The 25,302-nt window shown below is 37.7% G+C and overlaps 1 protein-coding gene across 2 annotated transcripts in view; it reads right to left on the reverse strand.

Annotated features, from left to right (window-relative positions):
• LOC145985214 (putative tubulin polyglutamylase ttll-15) overlaps positions 1-25,302 on the reverse strand; it is a 58,636-nt gene that overhangs the window by 14,113 nt on the left and 19,221 nt on the right. For both annotated transcript variants that reach the window (XM_083118958.1, XM_083118959.1), the window contains exons 7-10: positions 24,839-25,002; positions 15,681-15,856; positions 15,035-15,165; positions 14,030-14,243 (exon numbers count right to left, since the gene is read on the reverse strand). In XM_083118958.1, the coding sequence (XP_082975084.1) occupies positions 14,030-14,243; positions 15,035-15,165; positions 15,681-15,856; positions 24,839-25,002 (685 nt within the window). The remainder of the gene's footprint in view (positions 1-14,029; positions 14,244-15,034; positions 15,166-15,680; positions 15,857-24,838; positions 25,003-25,302) is intronic.

Here is a 25,302-nt window from a genome sequence, read left to right on the forward strand (position 1 = left end):
ATTTAGAACTACATAATTTGTATTCATGTCCAGATATTATTAGAATAATTAAATCAAGAAGACTTAGGTGGGTAGGCCATGTGGCACGAATGGGAGAGAAAAGAGGAGTTTACAGGATTCTTGCTGGGAAACCTGATGGTAAGAGACCTGTAGGAAGGCCAAGACGAAGATGGAGGGACAACGTTGAGATAGACCTAAAGGAAATCGGTAGGGATGGAAAAGAGTATATAGATCTGGCTCAGGATAATGACAGATGGAAGGCCTGTGTTGCTGCAGCCATGAACCTTCAGGTTTAAGAAGGCTAGAGAGTTAGTTAATGTTCTCATACATGTTCACACACTGTGTAAGGCAAATAACAAATTGCAGAACAAAACCTAATAATCTTGATTCTTATACTTTAGAGTTCAACGTGGCTTTTAACTTTTCTTTTCTGCAACTGCTTCAGCTTCAGCATCAACCAGCAGCCTTTTCCTTCTTATTTTCTCTTTAAGGCTTTTCTTCTCTTGAGATTCTCTTGCCCGGTTTGCCCAACGCATGTTAAATTTTAAAGAAGTGTTAAATCAAGTTACCGATACATTAGCACATCAAGGCATTTCTCTAACCTTCGTTAAGGCTAACAGACCTCTAATGTTGTTGTTAAATCTAAAGGCACTGCTTGGCTTCATTAGCATGCTTAACAGCACGTTGTGTTGTCAGAAATAAGATGGCGGAATTGCGTGTGCCAGCTGTTGTGTTGAAAGGTTACCCCAAACCGATTTGAACACATTATTTGCATACCATCGCAAAACGTACACTAGTTCGATTTATTTCTACAGCAAAAATAATTTTCCCATTTCGTATTTCATATTATAAATTCATACTAAACTGAAATTTAATGAAAATCAGAAATCACATGTAAGTTAAATGAGAAATATTGTACTTTTTAAAGTTTTGTCAATAATGGCATCGTGATCATCACACATTATTCAAATTTTATTAATCTTGCCTGTCAGGCCAAAAATATATGCTTATATAGTTATATTACACGAACTTGATTATTTTAAATGCATATTTGGCTTTCACCTTCAATGCACTGTAACCTTAAACATAAAATATCACATGACTTTTTAAAATGATGTAACCTCCTTTTACATATTTGTATAAGGTAAAGTTATTCACCAAAATATTCTGTGTCGTCGTCCACGCTGTTTTCCAGTAGATCACATAGAAACTGGAGAAAATCGTGGTTTGTTTGTGTCTGCTTATTCCAATTTTATGTTGTTTTTTTTTAACTGAAAAATGTCAGAAGACGTAAGAGGTAAAATTAAAATGAAGCTACTGGACAGTGAAATGGGTAATGCACATCCTGTACTCTCATGTAATGTAAAATAAATCTGTGACATTACACAATGTAGCCCGCAACCTTTCAAAGTAGTAGGGTATTGTTCTTTCGAACTTTTCAAATTATTATCCACCTACTCCAATTAACATAATGAAAAAAATGATTTTGCAGTGAAGAGAATGCTCGACACAAATGTTCATCATTCTATATTCTGAATCACAGTGTGTTCAACCATGAGCAGCTAGCGACAGTTGTAGCAACCTAGAGATAAATGCTAAAATCACCAAACCTGAACTGCCTAACCTAACCTTGATTGATTTAGTTTATTTTACTTCACGTTTTGTGCCTCTAGGCTAATTTGCGAAGATGGGGATGAGTGATGTGCTAACCACTCGGCCACAGGGTCGGGCTAACCTAACCAAGTAAAGAAATAAAGAAAACCTGCCTAACCTATTTATATTTAGCTTGTAGCTGTACTTTAGTACTGTACAATAAAACATGTTATTTAATATAATGGGAGTCTTAATGTAATCACAAAATCAAAACAATTATTATGCATCATACTGAAAGTGGGCTGACTAATAACGGTGCAAATGGAAATTAAATCGTATTTGTAACAAACTGAAAGAGCACTTAAAAATTGGAAAAAAAATAATCAACCGAATAATTACGAACGACTACTATCTCATCACACGCATACACATATGTGTTTCATTAAGAAAAAAGCTTGGTCCTAAGCAGTTTCAGGTATGTAGTTTCGTGCATGGATATTGTAACATTCTGACATTGTGCAGTGACATAAAGCACACTACCATACATTCGGAAATTATTCCTTTTACGTACAAGTGGTAATGATATTTTCTAACAGTGCACTTGTTTTTTTTTTTCACCAGTTATGATAAATCATATACAGGATCAAATATAATACAAGAATATCATATTAATCAACTGTTCCACGTACAAGGTACATTTTCTGAATACCATTTCATCACATAATGAATAACCAAACATAATGTAAACTACCGTACTACACATTAAGAAAAAAAGCTTCAGATCCTAAGGAGTTTCAGGTGTTGTAGTTTCGTGCATGGACATTGCAAGAGTGTACACACTACCAACCATTCGAAAATTATTCCTTTTACATATTGTTACTGTCTAACAGTGCACTTGTTTCTACTTTACCAGTTATGATAAATCAAATATAATATAAAATATCATATTAATCAACCGTTCCATGTACAAGCTACATTTTCTGAATGACTACCATTTCATCACATAATGAATAACCCAACATACTGTAAAGTGCGTACTACACATGTATGTTTCATTAAGAAAAAAAGCTTCAGCCTTGGCTGGATGTTTGAAGGAATCGCGATTTCGAGCGTGTCGTTAGTTCCTTTCCTAACAATACTAACAATGGTACGAAGAAGTGCGAGGGAGGCGTTGGCATCGCTGTCTATGAATTTCCCTCTGTCCCTATCAGACAAATCCCATCTTCGCTGCCGACTTTCTGTAACTGGTCTCACTTATCGCACCAAATCCAAACCCCTTCTTGGTCTAGCCCCGTATTTCATCTTCTGTGCTTACGTCAGAAGATAAAATACGGTGCGTGAACAATATGGTGTTCGAATTTGGTGCGATTAACCATACCCTTACGGCAAGTTGGCCCCACGGCTACAGCGCCTTGTACCGCAGCTTTTACGATCTGGGAAGGGAAGAAAGGGGAGGGGGGAATGGCAGATGTGCCTGAAAATGTTTTCTTTCAGCTGAACCAAGCACATCGCAGATCGGCAGAAACTCACGGGGACAAGTTTCCCGTAATTACTCACGCGTCCCTCCTTTCCTCTCCCAGAAGCAACCCTCTTTCCTTTTCACGTGCTACTGTGACATAAGAAGTAAGGACTGAAAATTTTTTAATATGAATGAAATGAAAGCTCAATTGATCACGGTAAATAGAGATAAATGTAATAAATTGCATTAAATTAATTATAATCTTGGCAAAAAAAATTGAAGCACGTATCTCCATAAATCGGCAAAGAAAATGTTTAACTGCCTTTTTTTACGAGTATGAAAAAATCCCAACAATATTCCTAATTAATCATTTTAACTGTATTTCTATATTCGACATCCGGTGGAGGCACATAGTGGCTGGGATCCCACTATAAACTGTACGTCCAGTCCCGATCAGCCTTACTGTGCATAAAGTGGGCTTAAACACCAAATCAATCAATCAAATCAATCAAAATGAAATGAAATATTTAAATTAAGAGTAAAAATATTATTAATAAATATAATTCCAATGCTACTCGTTTAAGAACACTATACGTATTTGTAGAATCATTGTTAATTCCATACAATAATTATTTTATTCATTAGATTTTTACATGTTGTTTCAACCTCCGTGACGGAGTGATTAGCGCAGCCGGGTTCGAATACCGGCAAGAGCATGGATGTTCTTTGCGAGTGTGTCATATCATCAATCGTCCTTATCTTTGTGATTAGCCGAAAGTGACAGAAAAGCGAAGTAGGCCTAATATAAACCAATATTGGAGGGGAGAGTCGGGCGATCACATTAACTCTTATGCTAATTGTTCCGCAACACTCCACCCTTACCGGGCCGCTTCTGGCAGGAAAAACCCAAATAAACAACTAAATAGGCTCGTTAGTCCTGGGTTCCCATCCCGTTCCTCACCAGAGCGCTCAGAACCAAAGAATCAATCACAGGCAAGAACTTACTGAAATTAATGTTGCAGGGTGATTGCTGAAAACTCGCAGAAATGGGCTTTATACATTTATTTACAATTTAACAAAACAAGGCTCGGATTCTTCCAATAATTCTCTAAGTTACATTATTTACATTCCTCTAACGTGAGCCCCACGGCAGAACTGCCAAGTGGAAAGCTGAGCATCGGCAGAACTGCCTCGGGATGCTTTTTCTCATGGGAGTCCACTGGAGCCCGAAGATCGCTCTCCCTTCTGCTATCCAGTTCCTAAACTCACTCCCCTGTCCTCTGTCACAGGCCATATTTATACTTCCTCCCGCGTCGCATGGGGGAGGGCTGAAAGTTCAACCCTTATTGGCTCTTATAAGCTACACAGAACCATGGAAGGAACCCAAGCATACAAAATCATACACAATCACAAAATAGAAACAAAAAAAACAAATACTGTTTGTAACATAATTGATAATTTACTTTTATAACACATCTTGAGGATCAGTGTTGAATTTATGCAAATGCAGAGAAGGAGGAAGGGGGCCCCAATACTTTCTTTCTGAATATTTTAATGTTTTCTTTAAAGTGTATTCACACGAAATTACACAAATATTCGAAACTAATGACAAGCCAGTCTTCACTATCAGTATCACTGGACATTTTAGCTAAATGAAAATTGCAATAATAATATGTAAGGCGGCCACTATTGCCGCTCAACTGAAAGAACTGGGGATCGGAACAGTTTGAGTGAAAGAAGCTTGTGCGATGGTGAGTAAGCAACTTTCCCCTATTGCAAGGGGAGTCAAGTCAACAAAAAGAGAAAGTTCACTGTGCTTGTTTCACGTGAAACGGAAAATTGCTGGAAAACGAAGGTTTCATGTGCTTCCTTTGAACTAGTTTGGATAACGATAACAATAGAGGAGGGACTTCCAGATGAAATAGTGGTAACGCCTTGTAATCAAGGGATCCTGTGTTCGATACATAGTAGAGGGACACAGTAGTTTGAATCCAATTTGAAACTGTAGGTCCAGCCCCGACTGATCTATCCGTGCATAGTGCAGAACGTAGACAAAAACTCAAAAATATTACCACGGCACAAAAGTTCTCTCCGATATTTCTGTCTCTTTTAGAGAAGGTTGGCCGCCAGCATTGACTCCCTTTATCCTGATACGGCATCCGGAGTTGCAGCCCAAATAGTTCCAAATGAACACACGTTAGAGATTCCCTATATCCACCACCTGGAGGATACACCGGACAAGGGCAGGAAACATATGCATCTAGGCAAAGAAGCTAATACATCTTAGCTTTCTTCTCATTTTTATAAACACATACAATGTTTGTAATTAATGGATCTGTGAACAGCTAAATAAAACTTTCTCGTACAAGATCCGAAAAAACCTCAAAAATATTTATTTAAAAAAGAAACAAATTCCTGATATCATTATTGATATATATTTACACACACACATATATATATTCATTCATTCATACAATTTTTTTCTGCCCTTGGGCAGGTCTTTCCTTGCAACCTCCATGCTGTTCGATGTTCAGTTGCAAGTTTTCTAGGGAAAAATAGTTGCGGTAGTTTCCCATTACTTTCCGCATCCCACTCTCTCTTTTGCATCTTAGAAAGATCTAAGATCCCAGGGGGCCCTAGCAAGGAGGTGAGGAGAGTGGATTTAACTTCATTGGGCCCTCCAGACTTCACCGAAAGCATTGAAGTCTTAATACCGCAGGTAAATTTTTTGCTGGGATGAATGCAGGGCTATGTGTGTAAGTGTGTACACACGTGTTGATTTTCTTTGAACTAAAAATAGAACATATTATACAAGGAAAAGAATATTTTATTCTTTACTTTGAGTTTCAATAAATTCATATAAATTGGTACGAATGTTTGAAACATTCCCGCCTGAAAAGATTCTGCGAATTCTGGACTTTCGAAGTATTTATAATTATATGAAGTAAAAAAAATAATAAAATGTCAAAATAGAATCTCTGTCCCTTCTTTTCTACATTTTATTCAATTCGATTACTGCGTATATTTATTCCCATTATTGTGCTTAAAGTAAATATATAGAAACAAAAGTAAAGCGTTTTAATCACAGAATAATTGAACGACATAACTTGACTTCTTCCTTCGGATCAGACGCATAAACTGCCGTAATTTGTGTGACTAATAATCTTGACGATTCATTGCTTCGACTTCCAAAACTGTCTGTTTTGTTTTTTGAAAGGAGCCACTGAAGTAATGCAGTTCCCTGATTTCATAAAGGTCTGTCTCTGCCTGAACAACACAAACCCCGATGCCAAGAAAAGATAAGCTTACGAACTGGCAGGTGAAACCTATCCCCCCCCTCCTCTGGTGCTAAGTTGGGCACTTCCCGCAGACGCGAGAAATGCACGAGGAGGGTTGCGTGTTGAAAAACGACAGCAGCGCTGCAAGCGGAAAATCCTTGAACTTTCAGAAGGCGTGGGAACTAAATACCTGTATAAAATTATATAATTTCTAGTGAAAATATTGTGCAAACACTTGGAATTATCTATATAAATTCAAGACACTAAGATCCACAATACTGAACCTAAACGGTATAGAATTTTAAAACTCTTCTAACACCCCATTTAAAGCTGCTTTTCAGATCCCATTAATGCTGCTTTACTATTTTTTGTATGCTAAACTAGAACCCCAAATTGATTTTTTAGAATCTACATCACTTCGTGTATTCTACTAGAAAAGCCTTGCAGAGTATCACCGAAATTGGAAGCATATTATAGGAGATTTTGTCACTAGAAGGAGAAGCAGTTTTCAGCTGTTGAGAGAAACATCCAGCCGAGGCTTAAGGTCCTAAGCAGTTTCGTGCATGACGGACATTATAAGAAGAGTGTACATTTTTGTTTGTAAAACACACTACCATCCATTCGGAAATTATTCCTCGTACATACGTAAAAGTGTTAAGGATACTGTCTAACAGTGTACTTGTCCTTTTCTTTTACCATTTATGAAAAATCAAATATAAAATATTGTATTGTATATATATTAGGGATGGGGCCGATTAATCAGTACTCTATCGGTATCGGCCGATATAGGCATATCGGTTTATCGGTAATATTACAGATTATTTTACCGATCTGATATATCGATAAATATCTTATAATTTAGTGCAAAATTCTGCCACTTTGTTTTAATTTTTATGGATAATCTCCATGCCCTTCATTCTAAAAAAAAGTAAATGTCTAAATATTCAACTTCTTTTGCACTGCAATCACCTTGAAACACACATTTATTAAGGAGATCAATGATCATTTCAGGTTCTTCAAGGACCATTTCTAATTTTATATCGGATCAGTAGAATATCGGTTATCGGTATCGGTAAATTTTATATTGGTACTTTATCGGTATCGGCCAAAATTTCATATCGGCCCATCCCTAATATATATATATACAGGGTGATTCTAAAGGTAGGGTACAAACGAAAACCACAGATACCTCCCATGAAATAGAGACGAAAGTGCCCCTTCCACTTTGCCGAGAGATGCCTCCGTGAGGAGCTAGACAACGCCGAAAACGTGTGAAAATGAACTTCACACCGCTGTACAACCAGTACCAGTGAAGATAGAAAGGCAGAACAAAAGAAGTCAAAAGTAACACCAAAGTCATCCATCCGAAAAACACCAGGCGGCAACGCATGCGCATGGGGTTCCACAAAGGAAATAGGAGTGTCCTGCAAGACAAGTGAAGGGAAAGGGTAGCGATCGACAACGGTAGGGACAAAAGATGCAATGAAGCATGAAGTAATAATTGCACAGCGGGAAACAAACACCATGACTGAAGCAGTGCAGTCGAGAAAAGTAGTGCGGGGTTGCAGAACCACGGGAGGACGACGTAGGACGAAGAAACACACCGAGAATGCAAGCAAAGTGGTCCGTGACACTCGACAGGCAACAGACGCGTACATGCTTCGTTCGGGGCAGAAATGGCGGCACTGGCGGTGCAGCGCATGGGGAGTCCCCAAACACAGTGGGGAGACACCGCAGCAAAACAGAAAGAGGACCGGACGGGAAATGGTACCTGCCAAGGAGACAACAAATGCGGGACAAGGGATTTCCCATAGCAGCACCGAGGTGATGTCACACAGAGACATTTCTTGTCATCCCGCATTTGTTGTCTCCTTGGCAGGTACCATTTCCCGTCCGGTCCTCTTTCTGTTTTGCTGTGGTGTCTCCCCACTGTGTTTGGGGACTCCCCATGCATTGCACCGCCAGTGCCACCATTTCTGCCCCGAACAAACCATGTACGCGTCTGTTGCCTGTCTAGTGTCACGGACCACTTTGCTTGCATTCTCGGTGTGTTTCTTCGTCCTATGTCATCCTCCCGTGGTTCTGCAACCCCGCACTACTTTTCTCGACTGCACTGCTTCAGTCATGGTGTTTGTTTCCCGCTGTGCAATTATTACTTCATGCTTCATTGCATCTTTTGTCCCTACCGTTGTCGATCGCTACCCTTTCCCTTCACTTGTCTTGCAGGACACTCCTATTTCCTTTGTGGAACCCCATGCGCATGCGTTGCCGCCTGGTGTTTTTCGGATGGGCGACTTTGGTGTTCCTTCTGACTTCTTTTGTTCCGCCTTTCTATCTTCACTGGTACTGGTTGTACAGCGGTGTGAAGTTCATTTTCACACGTTTTCGGCGTTGTCTAGCTCCTCACGGAGGCATCTCTCGGCAAAGTGGAAGGGGCACTTTCGTCTCTATTTCATGGGAGGTATCTGTGGTTTTCGTTTGTACCCTACCTTTAGAATCACCCTGTATATATATATATATATATATGATAAAAGGAAGGAGGGCCACAGGGGTAAATAAAAAGTGAAAGAGGAGAGAGGAAACACTCACCGGACAAAGAAAAAATTCAAATTTTCGTGATGGTATATCACATCTTCAGGAGTAGAGAGACGTTGTATAATTAAGTGACTAGAGGGAAGAGTAAGCATGACCTGCAGTGTTGCCAGGTCCCGAAGGAAAAAAGTGTTGACAGTACCACAAAAAAATTTTTCTTTTAGTTCTTTCGCCTGGCTTGTCGAAAACTGTGAGTGGTGGGGGGGGGGGGGTTGGGAAAAGGTGGTGGTGAGGGTGAGGATAGGGGATGAGGGGCATTACTGGGTGGCCTTGTTCAGGCCTGGAGGTGTGGTTGGACGTCCACTCCTTGCCCCAATCCACCAACACCTCAATACGTAGAAGATGGGAGAGGGCCTACATATCGACCATATCATTCTCTTTGTTAAATCAGGCAGAATTCTTTGTTCTTTCACTACGTTCCTAAGTAGATTATCAGAAACCTTCAGTTCATCACATATATTTTTTCTTGACCAAGTGGTAGCAGTAAAACTGATGATTCTGACCTTTTCAACATTAGTTTTTGTTAATTTACATTTTTCTTTGTATAATTTACATAATATGATTGTACTGGCCATGCAAAGGATTGTCACACTTGCCTTCCATTTCTTCAGTTCTAATACTTTGTGAAAAGCAACTTTCCAGTTTCCTTTGCACTCCTTGTATGATGTGAATAGTTTTTCGAGGAAAAGCACTTTATTGTTTTTCTGCAATCAGCCTCCTCAGTTTTGAAACAGGAGATACATCAAAAACAGAACAGACTTCATGCATTTCCTTTAGTTTTTCTTGTGTTGGCACAAATACATCATTTCCATCTTGGCATTTAAGTGAGTCACTTTCTCCAGATATGAAAATTTTACTCCAACATGTCAGGCATATTGATTTAACTGGGGCTTACTTGATACTTTTTTGCCTTACCATATGATGCAAATTGATTTTAAAAATTCCCTTACTTAAAGAAAAAGTTAAGTGGTACTTCTGAAGATCACAACATATTTTACATACCATATAAAAAACTATTTTCAATGGTATTTGCATATTGTCTCTAAGCCATCCACCTGTAGTCTTGACCCAAGAAGTGTTTTATCATTTTCACTGAATTCGTTAAGATTAATTAGGTCTTTGGGAACCTTACCAAAGTGTATTTATGACAGTCCTCTCCAGTTAAAAATTCTACAGAACACTACATTTCCTGTCACAGATAACGAACATTCACAAGTCTCAATGTACTCTCGGCACATTAGGTAAAGGAAGAATGACAGCAGAGATTGTACATGCACAGATCAATTCCAGGCTTGCCTCACATCCCATCAAAACATGTCTCTGAATCTTCTGCTGTGCATGACTCACATCTATTTCAACGAAGGTCTTTTCTTGGAAGAAAAAAAAAGTGGAAAATAAAGGAAACAAAAGATAATATATTCTACCAGCTTTGACATTCCAAAATAAATAGCCTACTTTCAATGGAGTGCTAAGGAGGGATTTGTGGGGGTCATAACCCAATACCTTTGGCCTAGTATTCCATAAACAATTACGTCAAAGGCAGGATAATGTGGCAAAATCAGGGCTGTATACTAAAAAAGTATATGTAACCCCCCTCCCCTCCCTTTCGAAATTCCTGGGCATGCCACTGCCTATCTTAAGCTGCATGTACTGCTACATTGATAAAAATATGGGGGAAGCTCAGTTTTGGAGCTGACAATACCAACTGGTCGGTGGGTAACTAATAAATCAAACCTTTTGCAATGAAATTTCGCAGATTTTCAATTGTCATACCTTGTAATTTCAATTTCTGGTAAGTCAAGTGTTAAAACCTTATGTTACTATATTTTCTGAGCCTTTATTTAACCCAAATTTAAAAAAGAAAAAGAAAAGACTTCATTATTCTAAGTATGAAATGTAGTTTAACCTTACTTTGCAACGTCAGAAATTAGGTGACATACGTTACCTCATATTGACCGAAACGAGTTGAATCTAAAAGTTCAGATTTTTACTGTGAGTTAGGTTCATGAAGGGGTTCCTATGTGCCAAATTTCAGAATTTTTAAAGGGGACCCATCTGAGATATTTAACCCCGAAAACTGTCAAAATTCAATGAACGGCCATGTTTGAGCCCATGCTGTAAAAAAGGGGTGCATTTCTAAGCACTGATATTTTATTTACAGACACCCTGCAGGTAGGTCTACACATGAAAAAAAAAATCAATCCTTAGACTAAACCCCTTCATTAAAAAAATCGGGCTTAAATATGCAATTTTTTAACTATTGTTACCCCATTTTCCATCAAAATTTTCGTACTTACGATGCAATTTCAAGCAAAACATACCTGAATATCATGGGAAGTATACTTCATTAGCTACAAAATGAATTTTGTTTCAGGTCTCTAGCTTTAATGGTTTTTGAGATATTAAGGTTTCTGTATACTGCTACATGAGCAAAAAAAGCCATGCGCCATGTTGGAAAAATGGCTGCATCAGGAGAACTAAAGACAATAAATTTTTTTGAACATTGGTTTTGATATCTAGAAACACGTACAAACGTATGTACTAAAAATGAATTTTTTCAAAAATGGTCATGCAACCACCATTGGATGGTTTGGCATGGAATGGCCCAGCTGCAGAAAATCCAAGATCAACTAACCTAACTGGTTTTAAGATTTCCTTATCATAAACATCTAATGAGGAAACTCTTTGATGTAGCTGCACCCTTTAAAATATCTCCTTTTACGAAGTGGCTTAACAAACTCCGTATCAAGGTGTTTAAGTCATTCCAAAGAAATGGAAGCAGTGGACTGTATGTTTAGTACTTTACGAGGAATTCTTCTAGCTCCACAGATATAGAAGAAAGGAACCCCAATCTCGCAGGTAAAAGTACGTCACTGATGTGGGTCTTGACTTTACTAAAGTTTGATGTTCCAGGTGGTTTTGTTTTCACTGCATTGACATAAATTTTTAAGGCAGGAATCATGAGCATTGCACAATTAATCACTCTTGAATTTTCCACCCACCTATTGGAGCAGAACTTAAAAGGAAATGCCGGTGTTCTTGAGGCTGTAATGAAGTCTGCCCTTCTAGATGGAAGTCCTTGAATAAGTAGTACAATGATCTCAAAAACTCCATTACTTTCCAACCAGCTTTTTTGTGCGCAGTCTTGAAAGCCCCATTAACAATATGCAACGAGCATGTTTCTGTTTCCAAGAGCTGTGGACCATCACCAAATTCTCCACTCAGAAAGGTCTTCAAGTAGCTGAGAAATTTCAATTTAACACTGGGGCCATCAAGAGAAACTTGTGGTAACTTAGAATAATCGAGACCCTTTTCCTTCAAAGTGTTTAAAAATGCATTCAGCAAATCTTGAGCAGTACAATGACCAAGAAAAACTGATGTTAAATATCGCTTCAACACTTCGCAGTGACAGACTATGCTCAGGTATCCCCGTGGTCGCCATCCACGTACTCACAAAACATAAGCCCCTAAGTGAAGTGGACATATGTAGTGAAAATGGTAACTTTGAGTAATATCCAGGCTTCTGGTTAAATTCCAGGCTTTTTCCAGGTTATCCAGGTACAAAAGTAGATTCCAGGCTAATTTCAAGTTTTCCAGGTCAGTTGATACCCTGTAGAGGCACATATTTTTGGTAAATAAAAGAGCAAAATATCGGTACAAAAAGAGAGTCAATTTCGGTTCAAAAGTGGTAAATAAAATAAAATTTCGGTGTTATAGCGGTGAAAAATTGGATCAAAAGCAGTATATAAAATTACATTTTGGTTTTAAACTTTTGAATATAATCCAAAATTTGATTAAAAAACTGCACTTATTACACAAAATAAACATACCCCTTCCAATAGCACAAATATGTATTTACCAGAGTATTAAGTATATTTTTGTATAAAGGAGTCCATTTTTGTTTCTCGAATATTCACAGCAGAATTAATCAATTTTCCGTGAATTGCATAACTCACAGGATAATTCAAACTTCAGAAAGTGTTACATCGGTTAATAAACTCTAAATTTCGTGTTTATGAGTCTATTTCGCATTTTGCAGTTCATTTCACATCATTTCGTGACAAAACAGGGTAGGAAAATGCACCTCACACCTTTCAGAAACATGAAATAATTAACATTACAATGGGCTATTTTACATTCTGTGTTTTCGTCAAAAACAAAATATGCATGCCTTTCTGTTGAGTGCAAGTTCTTCAGTATGCCGAAGTGAGGAGGAAAGAATAAAACTAGATTGAAGTCACAAGCAAAAATGTGTAATTCACGAACTCAACATGATATGCATAAACAACTTACATTATAATACAGACACTACACGTCCTTTCTTTATCACGAAGGGTGATGCAGATTTGCAGCATACATGATGAAAACGAGACAACAGAGCACCGTTAGATAACATATAGTAATAAGGTCTGGCACACACTGCTGACACAGATCAGGTCTGGCATATATTTTTAGTCAGTATACGACACTCTCTATTAATGAATTATAGGAATTTGTCTATCAAAATATGTCATCATGCATTACCTAACCTACCATACATTAACCTAACCTAAATCTAACATAACTCTGGATCCCATTGGCATACAATTTTAAAATTTTGTTTAGTAATGGAGCAATATGCATGTATGACAATTTTTTAAAAGAAATTACAAGACCCGTTTTTGAGAAAATGGCTACCAAAATTTTCTTTACACCACCTTCAATTGTTTCTTTACCCTGACATACACATGCAATACTTTGTGTGAAAGAGCCATTCAAGACTTTCAAATGCCATTTGAATCACTTCTATAGCCCTGGTTGCCGAAATACTGCAATTTAAAGTTAACAAGATGTTGAAAAAAAATTGTCAAATACACACATTTTGCACCCCTGTAATTTCGGAAATACAAAAGATATGGATCTGCAACTTTGGATATTTCCCTACCTCAGGTGGGCCTTTCAGTATGCCAAATTTCAAATGAACCAAAAAATTTAAGGTTGAGGACCTTCTTCATTGGACATGGAATGAGCCATATTTGGAAAAAAGTAAATGCTTAGTTGGAGCCTTCAGAACTCCTTCATGAGTATTGTCTACTATTCACTAGTCAATACTGAGTCTGTTACTTACTATAGATGGAGGGAAGATCCTCTTGCAATTCTGTTTATTTACGTGTTCCCTGTATGCCATTTTTAGGATATCTATCCACTCTGGAGTTAAGCAAGGTCTGCACAATTGGCAATCTGCAGACTTGCAATTATTTGTACATGTACCACCTGCACATACATCGGCAAATGACACTACGTTTCTCAGGGCAACCTCCATGTCATCTTCATCTGCAGGCCTGAAAAAATAAAATGAAAATACAACTAAGCTAAAAATTACAAAAATTGAATTAAGTTCTTACATTTTCAGCAGCACAAATTCTATATATTAGGATTTGATTGATTTGCTTTATTTTACTTCCCTTTTTGTGCCACTTTTGGCTAATTTGCGAAGATGGGGATGAGTGATGAAATTGATAAATGGACATTCACAAACATCCATACCCAGGCCAGGATTCAAACCTGGGACTCCTGGCATCATAGCACGATGTGCTAACCATTCTGCCAAAGGGGCCAGCTCTATATGTTAGGAAGACATACTATTTGCTAAAATATAAATTCAGATGGAAATCTGCATGCAAAACAATTCTCTCTCCCCTCCTCCCTCCCAACCTCAATTCTGTGGTTATTTAGTATTAATCTGTATATGATGATGGTATTGGTATATTAGTGAAAATGCTGATAACTTACTATTCCAGTATTTCTATAACAGTCATTTAAATTTAAAACTTGAAAATTCTGAACTCAATCACTTCTCAATTTAATACTTTGGGAAGAAAAAACATTACCATGTTTCTTTGTATCACATAAATGACTTAACACTTATTCCAGTTAAAATGAATACTGTTGGCCTTCATGGCAGAATGGTGAGTATAATCCAAAGCCAAGGTTTGCCTTCTTCATAAGGCATTGATGTTTATCACCTCTTCTATTTTACAGATTCATCATTCATTTTCATAGTTGCATTTAACTTTGAGGAAATAGTTAAGCATTAAAATAATAGATAATAAATTGCGAATGCAGCTCTTACCTGGGCTTCAAATTATCAGAATGGACCCTTTGACCTAGGCCAACAAGGCTGAGAAGATTGAATATCACTTGTTCATAGAGTAATTTGTTGGGTGGAAAATGGCCTGAAGATAAATTTGGAGACATGTTGGCCTGGAAGAAACAAAAGTATCAACAACAGAGGGGAAATAGCAATTCTTAGAAGCAAAACATAATATTGTACAAGACCCTGAAATGCCACTACTGCGATTGCAATTGAGGAAGAAATGACTCATCATGATCTGAACTTCAGCAAATATTATCCCGATGTTCAGGAATAAGGATCTCAAAATGCTTGTGTATTAAAAGTACTTAATTATCAAAATTTTCTGTACCACAAGTATCAGAAATATCTGGGAAATAGCACTTCCCATTTCAAAAATGCAATAACAATCACTTCAGTTTGTAGAATTTGCAATTTTGTCTGAACAATTTTCACTTGGAAATATGATTTTTTTTTCTGATCCTGACCAAAATATTCCTGTCCTGCACACCCGCAATAAAATATACTTAAAAAGATAACTTGTATTCATAAAGATGATACATTTTTTTAAAGTATTGATTTATATTGTTTATAAGACCTGCCCCATTATTAATACAAACATAAAGCTGATTAGAATGAATCTTACCTCCATCACGTGAACATTTAGTTCCTCATCAATCACAAAATCAACTCGAACCATCTCGAAGAAATTTCTTGTTGATTTGTATGGAGAAGCAGCTTCGATTAGTTGATTCTCTTTACTGAGATACATGTCTCTTATAGCTTCGTTAACTCCTTCCCACACTTTTGAAGGATCTCTTCCTACAGGAATACAATATGTGTATTATCCATCCACACATGTATACATAAAAGACCACTAGAATGGATTATCACATAAAGAAAAGCTGATAAACATATATTTGTTTTACCCAGCGGCTTCAACAATTTTTTCCTTGATTCAACAGCAATAAATAGTATTTCCAAAGTGGCTATAATGGAGAAATGGTTGATTGATTTGGTTTATTTTACTTTGCTTTTCTGCCACTTTTGGCTAATTGCAAAGATGAGGAAAAGTGATGATATGATGAAATTGATCAACAGACACTCAAAAAGAACACTCATGCCCATGCCTGGATTCAAACCCAGGACCCTGGCATTGTAGCATGCTCTGCTAACCACTCTGTCACAGAGGTTGGCACATGGAGCAATGATTTCAATATTTTGTATGTATGGAATAATTAATCTATCAATATCAGTGTATTGATTTATCATTAAAATTTGCAATAATTTCACCAATCCAATAATAGCCGATAACTTGATGGGCTATGATATATATACATTTATATTCATAAAAACAATTACAAAAGGGCAGAACCATGTACTCTTGATACAAGATATTTACAATATCAGATCAGGCTACTATGACGATGGTGTCATATTTCCAGTTATTGAAGATTGTTCCTAAATTTGTAGATGCAACCAAGATGGAAAACAATAACGGGAAGAAAAGAAAGAGAGACTGAAAACAAGTGGGAAAAGTGGAAGGAAAGTGTGTTATGAACAAAAGTAAATTAATTACATTTAGTGAGTAAAGTTGCCGTTAGAGGGCAGAGAGATGCAGGTTCTTTGGAGTTTTGTGGTGGTGATACTCGAAACTGCCAACAGATGGATCTCGTGGATAATGCAGAAACAATGGTAAATTTCTCGTTTGCCGTTCCCGGTGTTAAAAATACATGATTTTCAATGTTAATTCATGCAATTAGTCATTATCATCGTGATAAATTAACGATAACATCTTACGTTGTTAATCTCATTATTATCATGAATGTTGCAATTACAGTAGTGGTCAAAACGGTGTATGTGATATTTCGTTCAGACTGACCATGTCTTACAAATTGTACATGGGTCCACGTATGCATTTGGAATGTCAATAATTTATACCTGCAATAAGTGTTGGAGAATTGGTGTTTTGTTTATGTAAGAATGTGTAAAAGGATTTTATCTTACACGTATAAGTGTGAAATGTAAAATTTCAGTTCTTAATATGTTGAAGTAGGGGGTGTGCTGGTGGAAACTAGGCACGTGAAGGGGGAAGCGGGCTAACAACATGGCAGGAGCTGGGACAAAGGTGGAAGGCAGTCCGGAAAGCTGTTGAAGCAACTGGAAAGAATCTTTAAACATCTACTTCAAGAAAGCATGGAAATGCACCTTAATGTAGTTCATCGTGATAGCAAATAAGTGAAGTCCAAACTACATATCTTCATGATATGCTCACTTGCAGGGAAACTGTTACCAAAGGAATGCCGGCATAAAAAGCAGGTTAGCTATGGACGCCGATCCGAGGTAAGAACTTTTGCATTTTTCAGTAATGAAATGTGCAGCCAAGGAATTATCTTACCTTAAAGTAGATCTACTATTCATGCATTAAAAACTTAAACATTGTATCAATGGGCAACGATTATCGATAGTAGCTATGCATAGTCGACATGCATGTGCAGTATTGTTTCGTTTTGGGTACCCATGTGGACTACACATGTTCTCATAAGCAAGATAGTTGTGAATATACTCAAAACGCGTACAATCACTTGAAAGTTTCTTGGTGATTATTGCTACATTCCATGAGGTGTTCTGGTTTGTTTAAACTATATTCGACGAAGTTGCAAGACAAGAATACTGTACAGTCGACGTAAAGCAAGTCTGAAAATAAATGTGCACAATACACATAGAGGTACCTCACGTTGTATAAACTCAATGTAAATTTGGTATACAATCGAATTTTGAATAGTTTGATAGATATAAAATCTTCCACTATTTGTCTGTATATTCCGGTTAGGAATGTATTGCGTTGTTGGATGACAAAGGTCATGTAGCTGTCAGAAAATTATAACGCAAGCAAAGGTAAAAATACCGGTGCATACATTAGCATTTCATAATTATTAGTGTGCTGTGTAAAAATCCCATATTGTTGAAAGTATAGAATTTCAAAAGAAATGCAAATTGTATGAAAAGCACAGACATTTCAGCATAATCTTCTGTATGATAAACTTTCTTGAAATGTTCATGTATTAGGGTGAATGCACACTTACTGAGGATGTCATGAGTGATAAAAATAAATTGTGAGTTTGGTTGTACCATTTGAAAGGGAGAGGAATATAACAAAGATGTGTTGGAAATATGGAGAAATGATTGTATTTCATGCTAAATCTTAATAAACCAGTGGATTGCATTTTTGAGTTACATTCTCCCTATTAAACAATGGCTGCTAGGTAGTTATAACGTAAGTAATTCTGTACTAATCATGTCAGTCTCTCTTTCAGTGCGGAAAACGTAGGTGTGCAGATTGGATAAATGAATGTAACTGCTAAGTGGTTTTAATTTGATAACCTTACTCAGAAACTTTCATAAGATTCTAACTTACAGTAAAGCATGATCAGTAGAGACTGGATGTTAGGCAAAATGCCTATTCTTTCCTGTTAGAGATATGATGAAAACGAATGTTGCGAAGGCCTGGAGGGAGAGATTAGCTTCATTTAAAGGCAATTTAATTTTGCCTATTTCATACGATATTGCCTATATTATTTCATAAATGCCAGATATTGCCTATTTTAGGCATTTTCTTTAAAATTGGGACATGTCTGAACTCGGTGCATAAAATTTCCTGTTCCCAGCATTAATTTCCGATGCTTACAAGAAATTTAAAAATAACAGTTTACAGTAGAAAGCTGAATGGCCTGCTCAAGGTTAAGCTCCACACCAATTCATTAGAAGAATGACACCAAGGGGTGATTGGCCTCTCCCCCTTGCACTACCCTGGGCTGGCTATCTGAGTTGCATTCCACAGGTGCACGTAGTCTGGAGAAAGCTCTTCAAAGGATCATTGTAGTTTTCTCTCACGTGGTTTGTGGTGGAATTTTGTGTGTATTTGTGATTTTTACTCGTAGAAACGCTCAAGGAAGCATCTTCTCTGAGAACCAAATTGAGCAACTATGTGAAAGAATTCGGGTCCAGTGTGTTTACAACTGATGGATCGGTGTTATATTGTAAGTTATGTGAAAAGTCTGTGAAATGCAAGAAAAAATATTACGTTACGCAACACTTAGAAACTGATAAACACAAATTGGTTTCTATTGAGAAGCAAAAGTCATGCGAGGTAAAACAGTCACTAATTACATCATACGCTATTTCTCCTAGGCAGTCTCAGTTTTCTGCAGATTTGTGTAAGGCATTTATAGAGGCAGACTTTCCTTTGTGGAAATTGCAGAATGCCTCTTTAAGGGGATTCCTATTGAAGTACACAGGTGAACATGTACTGAATGAGTCAACACTGCTTAAAAATTACGTCGAAGGGCATTAGACGGATGTCATTGAAAGAATTAGGGAGGAAGTTAGGGGGGAAAAATATGGGTATCTATTGATGAAACAACCGATGCTATGGGAAGGTTTCTTGCTAATGTTGTAATTGGTGTACAATGTAGAGCCCAAAATATTTCTTCTTTCATGTGAGCAACTGGAAAAACTTATAGTACAGCAATTGCTCAGTTCTTCACTTCGGCACTAAATTTGTTGGCTGGATGGTGTTAAGCATGAAGATGTGCTTTTGTTTGTAACAGATGCAGCGCCATATATGAAAAAAGCAGCAACGGCCATTAAAGTTATTTTCCCCGCTATGCTGCATATAACATGTCTCGCGCATGCTCTCCATCGAGTTGCAGAGGAAATTCGTGTTTCATTTCCCAAAATTGACTCTTTAATTTCCAATGCTAAGCAAATATTCCTCAAAGCACCATCCCGGGTTCTTTTGTTTAAAGAAACAGCCCCTGAACAGCCAATACTAACTAAGCCCCGGGACAGGTTAAGTTTGCAGCAACTTTTAGCATGTACCAGGTGGTTATAATTAAAGTGACGGTGTTCAGAGTGGTACAGCACGGGCTGTAATGAGAGTAGCAGTCTGAAACTTCAAAGATATGCTAATGAAACAATGCGCTCGCGAATTATGAAAAAAAAAAAAAAAAATAGTTCCAATTCTCACCACCAGGGTAAAAAATGGCGCTGTAAGCAGTCAAAACGTGGAATTTTCCGTAACTCTGACGTCAAAGTCTGTGACATTGCCTAACCATTGTGTGAGCTCCCTGGTTGTGGTTGGTGACGCTTGTTGCTTTTTCCTTTAGTAATGTTCATGTAATTCGAATAGTGAAATTGTAGCGATATTTTATTACAAAGAGTATTGTTTTCTGCGATTTATAGTGTTTTTCCTGTAACTATATCAAGTTTTGACTGCTTACAGTGCCATTTTTTACCCTGGTGGCGAGAATTGGAACTTTTTTTTTTTTTGCATAATTCGCGAGCGCATTGCTTCATTAGCATATCTACGAAGTTTCAGACTGCTACTCTCATTACAGCCCGTGCTGTACCACTCGGAACACCGTCACTTTAATTATAACCACCCGATATAAACACAAACGTGCGTGCAGAAAATAATTCCGCTGCAGTACTGTCGATTTTCTCACTGTCTACGATATGAACATCTCTGCGGTTGAGGCAAGACTGGTACGGAAGATTCTTAGCACCGTTCTCGTGTGGATTAATACATTAAACCTGCTGCAAACTTAATCTGTCGCGGGGCTTAGATGGATATCTGCTGCAGTATATTACGTGGCCAACTATCAGAAGGTGGCTGAAGTAATTAATTCCCTATCTGAAGATGATGCAACATCAATTCACGTAACACAGCGTCTTTTGAAAAAATTATTCAAATTTGCCAGACACTATAACATTACTGGAAGAGAGAAGTGAAACACTGATAAATTCTATGGACCGTTTTCATTCTGCAGTTGACCAAATTTGTGCTGTACCAGGTGCTAAAGGTCAGGCTGTTCGTGAGAAATGTCAGCGACTTATTGCAGCTTGGACAAATTAAGGGCAATTCAACAAGTTCTGAAAGGTGAAAATATACAAACTGAGTTAGATCCACATGTTCTTGCATGCTTTAAGTATGTTCCAGTAACATCTGTGGAGGTTGAAAGATCTTTTTCAATTCTAAAAAACGTGTTGTCCGATTGCAGACATAACTTGTCGGTTGATCACCTGAAGAAATACCTTGTTGTGATGTGCAACTGCAATTAGTGCTTCTTATTCAGAGACTGCCAAACCGTACAGTACAAACTTGAAATGCATTTAAACAGTTTCTTAGTTCGAACTGCTATGTAGAATATATAGTGTAAATTTTTTAACTGAAATAACCCTGTGTGCAGTGATAAAGTGTATATTTAAATAATTTGTGTACTGGTTGGAACTAGCCAACAATTTCTTTTTTCAGACTATTGTGTGTAGCCATTATACAATGGAAAATTTTGGGCTGATGAGCTCCTGGTTTACTTTAAGCAACTATAAAGAATGTACAGGTATGTTTCTATATTTTTTAAACACCTATTTCTTTTTGTATGTCTATCTTCATTATTTTGAGTTAAATTTTATTGCCTATTTGTATTTTAATGCCTATTTTGAAAATTATAAGTGCTTATTTGCCTGCCTATTTTATATGTTTTCAGTGCCTAAACATCCGGTCTCTAATGATCAGACATGTATTTCATACAAAGTGAAAATAAAAAAAAGGGGGAACAATTTATTGTAGTTAAAACCTTCACACCATGTTTGATAGTTCACCATGCTCAATTGGATGGTACTGGGTAGGTTTGTAAACTACCTGGCATGTTCCGGTGATACAGGGTGTTCACTAAACTCGGCGACCAAATTTAACATTTTATTTATTCATCATTTTAAACCTTGTAAGGGAGAATTCTTTATTTTTCTCTAGTTGTAAAGTAGCTCTGTGAATCTCCAAAGAATGGAAGCCAGCGCCACCACACGGTTATTACACGAAGTTTGAGTTGGCTCCAGAGAAGTATTGATCTGAGGAAGTTTTGGCCGGGAATACGTGTAACTTTTAGGATTGGGCATCCATGCCAGGGGCGGACCGTGATACTATGATGATCAGAAGACCTTAAATTTCAATTTATTGAGAAAATGAAGTATTATCACACACCATTAAGGTAATGAACATGAAACAGTTCATTTGTGGCCGCGGTGGCTCAGTCGATAACGCGTCTGACTACCATGCTAAAGGTTCTGGGTTCGATCCCTGGTCGGTTCAAATCCGGGAACTTTTCTACCATTGGAAGCGGCCCCGGTGCCCACCCAGCGTCGAATGACATGGGTACCTGGGGGGAAACCCTGAGGGGTCAGGGGTGTGATGCTTATCACACTCATGACCGGATCAAGAAAGTGTGGGGCATTACCCCCCACACCCCTATACGGCTTCATGGCATGGTGCTAAGCACAGGGGAGCACTTTACCATTTTTTTTTTTTTACATGAAACAGTTTAAAACTCCGCAGACAAAAAAATAGCACCTCTGAAGTGGAATGTCCCTAAAAGCTTAAGATGTCTGCATGAGACTGAGTGACAAGTACAGTTCGGTCTGGCATGGACTTCACGATGTTCCATATTTAGCCTGATATAACATGATCTACTACTCCATTTTGCACAAAGGCAAATTCTGGTCATCCAGTAGCTCAATGTAGCATTTATAGTTCAAATGCATTGTCACATTAAACAAAGGAGCAATTTCCACGTAATCGAGTCATCTTCGGACTAACAGAGCCACTTCCAGCTTGAACACCTTGCACACAGGTCTCATGCCATGATGCATCAAATAACTGGGATGAGTCACCAGCAAGGCTCATCTGACGAGATAACTAATTTTCAGTTATAGACAAACCATTGTTGATGTCTCCACATTCACCGTAATCATGCAGCTTTGAGAGGAGCCATTCGAAAGGGCATCTTCTCTGAGGTACCCTGCTCCAAATGTTCATGGATTGCAGTCCCCATTGGAGTGTTGATGTCTCCACATTCACCGTAATCATGCAGCTTTGAGAGGAGCCATTCGAAAGGGCATCTTCTCTGAGGTACCCTGCTCCAAATGTTCATGGATTGCAGTCCCCATTGGAGTGTTCTTTCTGAGAGGGTACCCATGATCCCAGTTGACCAAGATGTTTACCACTGTTGGCAGACATGTATGACAGTACATTCTGACACATCCACATATCTGGCAACTTTCTTTAGGTTATGTCCTGCAACATGGCCAGACTCTATTTGCCACTTGGTAATTCCTGCTATCTAACCCACTGTCCCAGAGCAACCAACAGACATACTACACACCACCCCTGTTCCTCATTCTATGAATCTCATGGCTTACAACATGGATATTTACTGGTCAATGTTCATCTGTTGTAGTTCATGATATCTTACACCAGGATGTGCCTCATTTCTTGCCTGGTGAGCCTATATTTAGGTGCAGTTTGGGATGGTGGAGAGAAGAGAATGAACTTATTATTTTATGTGACACATATTTCAGTTCATCAAGCACCACGTGAATTGTGTTAATTTGCATAAGGTAATCAAGAGGAACAATCAAAATTGGAAGAAATAAAATATGATTTGAATTTAAATTTATAGATCTCTTCCTACTTAGTCTTTGTGCCTACAAGATATACTATTTTGCACTCGTCCGGAAGGACACAATGACATAATTCTTCAATGGTTTAACCAATACAGTCAACTGATCCTACAAAAATTATAACCATTAATCGCAGAAGCTGACATCTCCTTAACCAATGCATGTACACAGATAATCCTTATAGTTACAATTGTTACAATTACAATGTTACAATTTATTCTTCTATTTGACAAGTTATCTTTGAATATTAAATGGAGAGAACAAGAGTTATTGATTTAAGTCCACTTTATGCACATATAGGTTAATCGGGAATGAACAGACATTTTAAAGTGGGATCTGAACCACTGTGCAATGTGCCTCCACCTGGAATTGAACCGGGACCCCTGGATTACAAGGTGATGACAGGAGAGAACAAGAATATTCAAAAATACTGAATATAGACACTTCTGCAATGGCGACATTTGCACAGACTGAAACTTGAGTGGAGAATCTTCATTCCAACACATGAGGTGCATTTCAAAAGAAAGCAACACACATGAGGTGCATTTCAAAAGAAAGGGCCGGTTATTTACCAAAAGTGACTGGCAACAGTGATCGGATTGAATGGGAACTTTCTGATCACTCCCTGTTAATCCGGACCTTACACCTAGTGACTATCACATCTTCCTGCACCTCAAAAAGTGACTTGCATGTCAATGATTTGCAAAAAACTGAGATGTTGAAAATGGCAGTGTTGGAGTGGCTGAACTCCCAGGTGGCAAACTTCTATGCAGGGGGTATATATAAAAAAAAATTCAATGGTACCAAAATTCCTTGGAAAATTATGGTGACCAAGTTGAGAAATGAAGTAGAGTAGATATGTATGTGTTTGTAACCACATATAAAGTGTTGCTACACTTCTTTCTTATTTGATATAACCAATTGGCCCTTAATTTTGAAATGCAGCTTGTACTTACCTGAAGAATTGGATTTCATTTCTCGTCTCCATTCACCCACTTATCTGGACTGGACCTACAGTTTAAAGTGTGATCCAACCCATTGTGCTATGTACCTCCACCAGGATTCAAACCTGAGATACTTTCATTACACAGTCATTGGGGAGGCACAAAAGGATTTAAACAGGCAGATAGCAATATGAACATACACCAATGAAAGAAGGCAATGCACCTAGTTAGGGAAATAGAACCACCACCACATGCACCACAACAGAGCTCCTATAATCAAGGTTAATAATATTATCAACAGTGAGTTAGGCCAAACTGTCCATTCATGCACACATAATTTTACCTTGAGATCTGACAAAGGCATTGAAAGATTCTTTCATGCTGAATTGAAGGTCCACGTAATATTTCTCCAATGAAGGAACTTTCCAGATGGGAAGATAGTCATCTCCTACCACATACTTATCTAAATTGTCAGGGTCAAAGGGATTGTATTTCTCAGGGCAAAACCTACAAGACATTAACTATAGTCACACACTCAGATGACAACACATGACACTCAACAACTATGATGCTATCGGCATCCTATTCAAATATGGATAACTAAGGATACAGAACGAATCAGGCTATCACCCAGTTGAATGAGGAAAAGACTAAAAATAGGGTGAGCAATTAATCAGTCACACAAAAAAAGAAGAAAAAAAGAAATTTACTTGATGTAATTGGCAACTATATGGATGGAAAATTAATTAAATTTGTATAATTTTCTGCATATACATAATATTTATTTACAAATCAATGTTCACACTT

The sequence above is a fragment of the Lepisma saccharinum genome, chromosome 3, assembly GCF_977018435.1.
Source record: "Lepisma saccharinum chromosome 3, izLepSacc3.1, whole genome shotgun sequence".
Taxonomy (NCBI): domain Eukaryota; kingdom Metazoa; phylum Arthropoda; class Insecta; order Zygentoma; family Lepismatidae; genus Lepisma; species Lepisma saccharinum.